The sequence below is a fragment of the Elephantulus edwardii genome, unplaced genomic scaffold (genome assembly GCF_000299155.1).
Source record: "Elephantulus edwardii isolate Elephantulus edwardi_28Jun2011 unplaced genomic scaffold, EleEdw1.0 scaffold00039, whole genome shotgun sequence".
Taxonomy (NCBI): Eukaryota; Metazoa; Chordata; class Mammalia; order Macroscelidea; family Macroscelididae; genus Elephantulus; species Elephantulus edwardii.
Window position 1 is genome coordinate 7,416,776 of NW_006399789.1, and position 11,231 is coordinate 7,428,006.

The window sequence follows — 11,231 nt, forward strand, 5'->3', positions numbered from 1 at the left end:
GTATCTTGAATTCTTCCCTGTGCTTTGGCTTCTCTGCACTCCAGTGCAATTTTCAGAGTATACTTATTCAGTCTAAATACTGAGCAAATAATCTGAGAAACTAGACTATATGATGAAGAATGCAGCATCAGGGTTGGAAGAAGACTTAATAACAACCTGCAGCATGCAGATGACACAACTCTGCTTGCTGAAAGCAAAGAATACTTGAAATAATAATCAATCAAGATCAAAGACTTCAGCTTTCAGTATGGATTACAACTCAACATAAAGAAAACAAAAATCCTCACAACTGGATCATTAAGCAGTATTATATGAAAAATGGACAAAAGACTGTAGTTGTCAAGTATTTCCTTTTAGTTGGATCTCTAATGCCTATAGAAGCAGCAGTGAGAAATCCAGCAGTATACTGCACTGGGCAGAACTTGCGTCAGGAGACCTCTTTAACGTGTTAAGAAGTAAAGACATCACTGTAAGGACTAAGGTGTACCTGCTCCACGACGTAGTGTTTGCAGTCACCTCAAATACAAATGCAAAAGTACCAAAAAAAGTATCTGATGCCTTTGAATTATAGTATTGTGGAGGAATTGAGTATATGATGGGACTGCAAGGATGTCTTAGAAAAAAACAGAGCCAGAATGCTCCTTAGGCATAAGGTTGGGAGACTTCATCTTGCGACCTTTATACATGTTATGAAGACCAATCCCTGGAGCAGGACATCATGCTTGATAGAGGGTCAACAAAAAGGAGTTGATCCTCAGTGAGAGGTGACAGTGGGCTCAGACTCAGCAGCCATTCGGGAGGGTGACATAGGGCCAACCAGTGCCTCGTTCTCTTGCACACAGGGTGGCTCTGGGTCAGAAATGACTGGATGGTCCCACGTAACAACCTGCAGATGAAAAAGGGTTCTTTTTTTAAATTGCAGATGGAGAATATACAGTCTCTAGTGAGTTTGCATTCCGTTTCATTGTGTATCGGTCGTGTTGGAGTAGCTCAAAGCCTCCCTTTAGCCTCTCCTTCTCCCTTTTGCCTTCAGTTCGTGATATTTGACCCCCATAATTGTCTACCATATTTGCTTTCTCTATCTGCCTTTCCTTAGGTTTTACTGCTGTCTCACCTCTGCATCTTACTCTGTTATGAACTTTCCTGGCCAAGGTGCTCACAGGGAACATTACTGGCTGTTGCTTAAGCAGTTGGCTGCAAACGAAAGGCTGGTAATTAAGTCATTTGGCACCAGCCACTTTATAGAAGAAAGAGGTGGGAAACCACTTCAGTGGAGATTACAGTTTGGGAAATGTGCTGGGGGAGTTCTCTATCCTCTGTAGGGGTGCTCTGAGTGGAAATGAACCCAACAGCAACAGGCTTTATTTGATTTAAAAAACAAAACAAAACAAAAAACCAAACAAACAAAAAAAACTCCTCTCACACCTTTGTTTCTATAACAAAGAGATAGTACCTGGGTTAAGGATGGAGCCTTGGGTTGGAGGAACGTTCTTCCCAGGCCTCAGGCTGCAGTGGGAACAGGATAGTCCTTATTTTAAATGCTAGGCTCTGCACTTGGCTCAGTTACTTAAGTCCTCTTGTTTATTACTCACTGTAATCTATCAGGAAGTTTTCTTTTTCCTCTTAACAAATAAGAAAACTGAAGCCCCAAGCAGTTAAGTAATTTATCTAAGATCAATGCAGGAAGTGTGTGGCTGAACCAGGATACGAGCCCAGGGCTACGTGTCATTTTGTCAGGACACACAGCAGCAGCAGAAACAGGTTTTTTCGGATTTCCTGAATCTGTTAGTATTTTTTTTTTAAAAAAAAAAAGAGGAGAAACAAGTATAGCTCACTAAGATACATATTTCTACATTGTTGTTGTTATATAGCATTGATTTGGAACCTACTCATAGCTGACTCCTGACCTGAATCAGAACTTGCATTTCCATAAAGGCTAAGGATGTGTGTGTGTGTGTGTGTGTGTGTGTGTGTGTGTGTGTGTGTGTGTACACGCGCGCATGCGCGCTTTATTGTCAGGGAAGTTCATGTCTGGATGACTCCAGCTTTAATATCCTGTCAAACAATTTAACTTTGCTCTGCAGGTTACTGGAAGAATTGGTTCGGAAAGAGAAAGAATTACAAGCACTCCTTCATCAAGCTATTGAAGAAAAAGAACAAGAAATTAAACACCTGAAGCTGAAGTCTCAACCGAAAGGTAAAGAGTGGAAGGATGCACAGTGATAGTGCTCAGCAGATGGTGGACACTGTTGAGTCAGTTCTGAACCATAACTACCCCTCCGTACAGAGATGACCACCACCAGCCTTACCTTGGCTGTAATTTTTTTATGGAAGCAGATTGCCAGGCCTGTTTTCCAAGGAATAGATAGCAAGTTCTTATTGCCTGCCTTTTAATTAACAGACAAGGGCCTAACCAGAGTTCCAGCAGTAAGTAAGTAGCAGAAAATTTGAAGTGCTTGTGCTCAGCAAGGCTGTCAGGGAGAATGGAGCCAGTGAGCCGGCATCTTTTATTTGTGACAGCTACACGTAGAGATTTCATTTTAATGCAATGCATTAAAAAGGCTCAATTTTTAACTGTAGTCTATTTCTTATAAGTACAGTAAAAATAGATGATGCATCATTCTATTTTCCCGAGATTGGCTATCACCAAGCCTTTGTAATGTGTAACTAAGACTTCTTTTTGAAGATTTTATAAGGACTTTCCAAGAATAAAATAATTCTGAGCTTAGGGATTTTTTGGGATATAAGTTTGCATTTGTTTTCTGTGTAGGCTCTTTTTGTCACCTTATAATTTGAAGACGTTTGCATAGAATAGACATAGAGTAATTTAAAAAATCACAGGTTGGAACTTTGAGACAATCTATTCTGTGAGAAATTGAATATGACAAATAGTTTATGGGAAATCATATTTAGTCATTTTAGAGAAAAATCTTCACAACTGTTCAGATGTGTGGTGCTTCAAAAGTATTATAAATAGTGGAAAAAGAGGTTCTTACAGTTATATACCATAAAATCCAACTCATAGCAGACCCTCCAGTGGGTTTTCAGAGGCTGCAAATCTCACAGGAAGAGAACTGCCCATCTTTTGCCTCGGAGCAGCTTGTGGATTTAAATCACATGCCTTTGGATTGGTAGTGGAATAGTTTTATAATCGTCTGCATATATGTATAAAAAAATTCAGAGTACAATTTTAGTCCACAAAGGGAACTGATAAGAAATGATAAAATAATGTTAAAGATTTAAGAGATCATTACATCATGGCCTCTAACTATCCATTTACTAGCAGAATAGCTAGTTTTCAAGAGTTTCATTTACAATTTATTCTGCCAAACAGATTTGATTCTGTCATCCTCTGGTAGAGCAAACCATTGAAAGAATCAGTAAAAACTTGTTGACTGTGACCCTGTATCAGGTGAGACTAAGAATTCTTCTCCACATTCGGTTCTAGACATTCCTGGGTTACCTGGGGGTCGCCTGAATTCTCCTGGCACAAATAATGAAGATCCTGAACTTACTAACTGGCTGAGAGAAAACGGAGCTGATGAAGACACTATCGGCCGGGTAAACAATACTACCTGTGTGGCACATACTCTTTCATCCCATAATGCTGTGTGACTGTCAGCATTCAGACTGAGCTCCAGGCTGAGCACAGAGTAAATGAAACCCAGTCATGGCCTGCTGGGGCTGCGTACTAGAATAGCTAGCTGGCCAGACCGTAGTGAACCCCGATTCATGTGAACCTTGTGTTCAGCAGACAAAATATTGTCCTGATTCTGCATCATTTCCTCATCACCAGCATATCTGATTGGCCCGTGGCTCTTGAGCCTTCCCTGACCACATGCACGCTTCACAAAACGTGATGCCGTCTTATAGTAATCAAGTCCCTCAGAGACACATCCCAAGTAAGTCAGTCAGAGCATGTTCGGTTATTATCTGTGAGGTTTTAATTTACTAATTTCTGAAGTAGACTTCCAGACATTTCTTCCCTCCCCTGTCTTAGTTTGGAAGCTCGGTTGAATCCTATCCACACGAGTGAGCCCTGCTGGTATTTAAAATGCTTAGTGACACAGCTTCTCGAATTTGTTTACAACATGCAAGCCACTACAGTAAGACAGACTGAAAGACGGCAAATCGACACACAGGGGTTGGCAAGTCCAGTGCAACTCACACCAACCCTGTTTACAACAGAATGTAAATGCTGTCGAGTTCTGTGCCCCCCCCTTAGGATTTGAAGTGCACTGTTGTATCGTTACGTTAATCCATTGTTCTGCCAGTCTTTCTTTTCCCCAACCCTCTCCTTTGTCAAGTATGATGTCCTTGTTCTAGGACTGGGCCTTCTTGATAACACACCCAAAGTATGTGGCACGAGGTTTCACCCTCCTTCCTTCTAAAGAACATTCTGGTCCTACCTGTTTTAAGTCAGATGTATTCATTCTTCTGGCATACTGTATTCTTCACCAACACCATAACTCGAACACATCTGTCCTCTTTTGGTCTTCCCTTATTCATCATCCAATTTGTGCAGGTTTATGTAGCTATTGAAAATGCCTTGGCTTGGGCCAGGTGCACCTTAGTCCTTCAATCTGACATGCTGCTGCTTTTTTTTTTTCACTTTAAAGAGAGCCTTTGTAGCAATATGCCAAATGCAGTATGCTATCGATTATTATCTGTAAACGAGGATAGGAAGACAGTCATTAAATAATTCCACTGATAAAAGTAGAATGTAAATGGGTAAGTTATATGAAGGAAAGAGACGTAATGACACAAGGAGAGGTGAAGGAAGTTCTCTGAGAAGACAGTGAATTGACTGCGGTCTAAAGTAATATGTAGGTGTACAATGGACCCACTGTGTGCATGCTTTGGCGATGCAGATGTGGAGGGAGAAAGCAGAGGTGCAGACTATGAGACAGGCAAAACCATTTGCATTAAAGGCTTTTGTGTGTTTGAAATGAAATAGGGAGAGTAGGGGGAAATTAAGACAACTAAAACAAAAGTTCTTTTCTTTCTAATTGCTTTGTATTTTAACTGTTTCATTCTCTTGCTACAGTATTAGACTCCACTGGGAAGTGACTACTTGTTGTTGGGGTCATCTATCATCGAGTTGGGACTGACATTTAGCTGACCCTCCAGCAGGTTTTCAGAGGCAGGAAATCACATGGGAGGAGACTGCCCATCTTTCTCCCATGGAGCAGCTCGTGGATTTGAACTGTGTGTTTTCAGGATGGCAGCACCATTCCTTACCACTAGGATATCAAAGCTCCATGGCCAGAAATCAGCACTTTTTATATGTTGATGTTGCTGTGTGCCCGTGAGTCTGTTCCAACCCATAGTGACCCTTTGTGACTAAGAAGTGCCCCACCGGGTTTTCAAGGCTGCAGTCTTTGTGGGAGAAAACAACCACGTTTTTCTCTCAAAGAACAGCTGGTGAATTGAAATAACCAACCTTTCAATTCTCAGCAAGTACTAAACCTCTGTGCCACCAGGACTTCCTAGAGCTGCAGTAGCTGTGGTATTTAGGGATGCACATCACCAGGTGTTTTCTCCTGAGGCGCTAAAGCTGCTAGTCAGTTATAATCATTTACGTATCTGTAGCTGGTTTAATCATCGCACTCCCAGGACTCCTTTAAAACGTAGCCAATCTTGTTCCATTCAGACCAGAGGGGACCTCTCAGGGCAGAACTGCCCTCCAGAGTGCCTGGGGCTGGACTCTTTACAGAAGCAGAAGGCCACACTCCCCTGAGGCAGAGCTGGCCGGTTGAAGCCACCACCCTTTCCATTAGCAGCCAGTGCTTTAGCCAGTGCCTCACTTGTTTTTGTTAGGTGATACTGAGTCCACTACGACTCACAGTGACCCTGTGAACAACTGACCTGACCACTCTCCTGTTCCTGTGAACAAAAGAGGAAATAACAGGCCTCTGAGAACTGGCTCAGTAGGCTCTTGTTACGGATCCTTTACTTCTGTTTAAACCATATTATTGGTTTCATAGTCCATTTCCTCCATGTAGATCTGAATAATCTGCATGAATAACAGTTCTGTTTTGAGCTGACATATATATTATATACCAATGTACATAAGAAAGAAGTTTTATTACTTTCTGTTTCATAAAGTAAATCAGTAAATCTCTCTGTTACATTGTTATTAGATGCCATTGAGTTGAGTACAACTCATAGCAAACCTATAAACAACAGATCTGAACCCCATCCTCTCCTGTGCCATTCTCATCATCTCTGACACTCTTGAGCCCACTGCTGCAGTCACTGTGTCATTGCTTCTGCCCTAGGGTTGTCATCTTTCACTTACCCACCAAACATGATTTCCTTTTCCAAGGACTAGCCCCTCCTAACAACATGCTCAAAGTATGTGAGATAAAGCTTCACCATCCTTGCCTCCAAGAAGCATTCAGGCAGCATTTTTACCAAGATGTAGCTAACTTGTGTATTCTTTTAACCATCTGTAGATACTCAAATTCCTGTTACATATTTAAGTGAAAAAAAAATAACTTGGTATAATGGTTCCCTTTTCCTTTGACTTGATAATTCTTGGCTCACTAAATAAAATTTCATTTTTCATTAGAAGTCTGAAGTTAACAAATTACTCCCAAATAAATTTCAACAATTCACTTACTTTATGGCCTCTGACATTCTACTGAAAGATCAGGTATCAGTCAGTTCAATAAGTCAGTCTTACTTAATGAAAAATAACGCATCTAGTAAAATTCCCCAAAATGCTTATGCCTTTAACTTAGACTTAATTCACAGTTAACCTACTGGTGTGGGGTTGGTGCTGACTTACACTCACCCTGCTTTGGTAGCTTCTCGACACTTAACCCATTCTACCTCCACGTTTCCTTGATTCACAATTAGGGAGTAACTGATGATCCACTCAATTACCACACTTAGTACTAGTTTTTAACATAAAAGCTTCTGTTAAAATTGCCAGCACTAAGGTTGTGACATTAACTTCAGGAAGTTACCATGATAGATAGAGAAGAGATTGAGATTAACAATTTCAGCCTGCTTGGTTCCACAGTCAACACTCATGGCAGCCAGGAAATCAAAAGACAAATTTCACGGGGTAAATCTGCCATCAGGGACCTCTCCATAGTGCCAGAGAGCAATGATGTCACTCTAGAGACTAAGGTACCCCTGTTCCAGTTCTTCTCAGTTACTTGCTATGCATCTGAGAGCTGGACAGTGACTAAGGATGATAGAAGAAGAATTGATGCCTTTGAGTTGTGGTGCTGGAGAAGAGCACTGACTATACTATGGACTGCTAAGAGAACAAAGAGGTCCATCCTGGAGAGGGTGAAACCAAGTTGCCTTTTGGAGGCAAAGATTTTGAAGTACCTTCTCACATACTTTGGGCATGTTGCAAGAAGAGACCAGTCCTTGGAGAAGGACATCATGCTTCGAAGGGTAAAGAGTCAGCACAGGAGAAGACAGCTCCAGATGAATTGACACGGTAGCTGGGATAGTGGAGGTAGGTGTGGGAGACAGTGAGATTGACTCCAGATAGGGGACGGTTCAGAGCTATTGTGCATAGTGTTGTGGTGAGTCATAGGCAACTGGCCAGCACATAACAAACCACGCTTATTATCTGGGAAAAATAAACTTAGAAATTAAGCGTAAGCAGTATCTTTCCAAGAACTTTTTTTTCTTCCGGTTGAATCAAGTGAAGCTATCTAGCATCAAACCTCTTAAGTACGAACATAGTTAACAAATGTGACTGTCAGGAGGCACTAATTTTTGGAAAAAGACATCATGCTCTTAAAAGTGGAGAGTCAGCCAGCAAGAGGAAGCCCCTCAGCAGTACGCAGAAACAGAATGACTGCAGCACTAGGCTTGAACATATAGCAAGGCTTGATCTGTTGTTCACAGGGTCACTATGAGCAGGAGTCGACTGACAGAACCTCCCAACAGCAGCGAGCTAGTAATTTGAAAACCATTTTGAAAATTGGAGTCATCTGTAGTATTTATGCATTTGGGTATCATTCAGGTGTGTTTCTTTGTGATGATTTTGGAGTAGGCAGGGAGCTGTGGTAGTCTAGTGTTACATGTGCTGCTAGCCCAAAGGTTAGTGGATTGAATCCACCAGCCACTCCTTAGGAGAAAGATGGGCGAGCCTCCTCCCAGAAAGACTGACTGTCTTTGAAACTGAAGAGTCACCCTGTGTAGGAATCTATCTATTCAAGGGCACTAGGGCTTCGTTTGGGTCCCCTAATAATTCTACAAGATTAAATTTTTTAAAAAAATTTTTCTTGAGATGATTTAGATGCTTTTTCTCATATCATTGTTTACATTCTGGACCACTTGCTATTTGTTAAAAGGCTATAAAACAATCTTGCTTTTGTGCATATTTTCCTTGCTCTACAGTTTGTGGCTGAGGATTATACACTCGTGGATGTTCTCTACTATGTGACACGTGAGGATTTGAAATGCCTGCGACTAAGGTACCACTTTGCTTTCTGCTAAGTCATCCTGATGGGAATAGCACTGGGCTGAAATATTAAAAGACTAGTGTTCCCTTCCACACCCCAATCCCCTATCTGGGTCCCTAACTAACTAGGTCACATCTTGAGCAAGTTAACTTCTCTTGGCTTCAATTGCTCCTATTAAACTGGGGAAGCTGGCCCAAGCTTTTATTGGGTGATCTAATAACCAATATTTCTGTATTAGTAAATGTAAATCACCTGATAATAAGTTTTATTAATAAAAGCTTTAATAATAAGTTTAGGTAATGCCATGCAGATGTTCTAAAGCTTCTAGTTCTAAAGCTCTCGTTCAGTTCATGATGGTGCTATCCTTATTAAAACGATTAGGATGAAGCACTGATTTGCTAGCCAAAGCCCTGGTAGTAATCTAACATATTTCTTATAATCAATAGGCCAAGCATATCCATATCTACTGCTTAGGCCCCTTTCTCTAAGAGCACATTATTAAAGGACTGAACATTTAAAATGATGCTTTGAGAGCTAGTAGCTTGTGGGAGTCAAAAAGGAATGAAAGGGACAGATGATGAGAAAAATAAACACAAAGGCTGCATCGTGACTGATAAAACTTTGGGATCTTCATTTTCTGGCTGGTCAGCAGCTGAGAGTGAAAAAGCCACTTTGCTATGTTCAACTCGGTTGTCCCTTCACTTTGCTCTTGTGTCTTTCAACAGAGGCGGAATGCTGTGCACACTGTGGAAAGCCATCGCTGACTTTCGAGCCAAGCAGCCTTGACAGTCCCACAACTGGTGTCGAGCCTTCTGTGGAGATGCTAAAAATTAATACAGAACCAATCTTCTTTGAGGGAGGGGAAAATCGAAGGGAGAGGAGGAAGAAGCTGCACTTTAAATCCAGTATTTGTTTACTAATGTTTAAACAAAAGAGACAACACACTGAAATTTCCTAACGGCTTTTCTTTCTATAACTCAGAAGGACTCTCTTCAAAGAATGTTCAGGATTATTTTTGCCTAAACTTTTTTTTTTTTAACATGGAAATATTTTTAACTCCACAGCTACCACACCTCGGCCAAATGTTTATTTCACACGAAACAGAACATTTCATGTGATTGTGAATCACTGGAACAAAACCAAAATGTGACCATAACTTTTTAGGCTTTTGTGTGTTTGTAATATGTGCTAATAATCTGAATAAGAATGCAGAACTTTAATTATTGTATAAAGCTTTTTCTTGAAGTGTGCAGAATCTGAGAGCAATGGTTTTTACTCATCTGTATTAATTGTAATATTGACTATATTTTGTAATTTAAGTTTCTGGCCTACAGTACATTCATTTGAGTCGTTTATGTTACTACTGAACTGTACCAGTTGCACATGCCTGAATCATAGTAATGTTAGCTTGTTCTAAAGCTATCCTTTGTGTCATATGTACTCTAAAAGTAAAAATGATTTTCAGCCGAATGTTTTGATATCTTCTAAAGGATTATCATTTTGTTTTGTCAAGCAAGATGAATTGGGGTGTCAATATCTAGACACGTCTTCTATGACATTAAGTAGACTTTCATCTCTTCAAGCTGCCAGAGAACAGCTGATAACCAAGTTGTTCAAGGGTAAGAGAGATGAAGAAAAGAAACAATAAAAGAAAGTATATTTTCCTCAAGATACCTTCACTGACTACTGTGTACCTTAAAGGGTTAGCTCATAATATCCATTGGAAAACATTACATTTTATTTGTTTCATTTTAGTTCAGGGGCGGGGGGCTGTTGTTTTAGGAGGAATGTGGTTTTTTGCTTTCTTTTTAAATTTTTTATTATTATTAATTTTAATGAAAATTTACAGAGATTTTGGATTTCCAGTCATTCATTGTTGCACTTTTCTCCCTGCCCACTCCTCCCCTCCAGTTCATTCCTCTCTTTGAAAAGTAAAAGAAAAATTCTTTCATTACTGTACAATCCCTCCCCTCAAGTCCACTCCACATAGCAGCCTTCGTTCTGGACTCCTGTCATGACAAAAATACCTAATTATATATCCCCTTTAAACCGTTTTCTCCCTCATCTTTTTCAATGCAGTATACATAATTTATCCCATCTTTCTCAGTCTCCCCAAACCCCAATGTCAGTCCCATTTTACAAAAGTGGCACTATGCAATATTTGGCCTTTTGTGTCTGAGATATTTCACTCAGCATAATGTCCTCCAGGGTCACCCATTTTGAATAATATTTCATAAGTTCCTTGTTTTTCAATGAAGCATAGTATTCCATTGTGTGACTATTCCAGAGCTTCTCTATCCGTTCATTTGTTGAAGGGCACTTAGGTTGTTTCCAATTCTTCGTTACTGTGAACAAAGCCATGATAAACATGGGTGTGAATGTATCTGCTTGGATGGTGGCTATAGTTTCTTTGAGGTCTAATCCAAGTAGTGCAATTGCTGGGTCAAATGGTATTTCTATTTGCAACTTTTTGAGAAAGCGCCATACAGCCTTCCATAGTGGCTGCACCATTTTACACTCCCACCAACAGTGAATAAGGATTCCAGTTTCTCCACAACCTCACCAGCATTTGTTGTTTGCTGTTCTGTTAAATTTTGCTATTCTTACTGGGGTGAGATAATATCTCATAGTTGTTTTGATTTGCATCTCTTTTAGAGATAGGGATTTTGAACATTTCTTATGTGCTTGTTGGCCATCTGAATGTCTTCTTTGGTATAGTGTCTGTTCATATCCTGTGTTCATTTTCAATTGGTGCAGGGATCTTCAACGGTGACCCTAGGAGGGGAAGAATGA

General features: G+C 40.4%; 1 protein-coding gene across 1 annotated transcript in view; it reads left to right on the forward strand.

Annotated features, from left to right (window-relative positions):
* MAP3K5 (mitogen-activated protein kinase kinase kinase 5) overlaps positions 1 to 9,902 on the forward strand; it is a 348,691-nt gene extending 338,789 nt beyond the window's left edge. Inside the window, exons 27-30 of the mRNA XM_006884955.1 lie at positions 2,085 to 2,197; positions 3,449 to 3,561; positions 8,374 to 8,450; positions 9,164 to 9,902. Of these exons, the coding sequence (XP_006885017.1) occupies positions 2,085 to 2,197; positions 3,449 to 3,561; positions 8,374 to 8,450; positions 9,164 to 9,224 (364 nt within the window). The 3' untranslated portion in view covers positions 9,225 to 9,902. The remainder of the gene's footprint in view (positions 1 to 2,084; positions 2,198 to 3,448; positions 3,562 to 8,373; positions 8,451 to 9,163) is intronic.
* Positions 9,903 to 11,231: the final 1,329 nt, after the last annotated feature.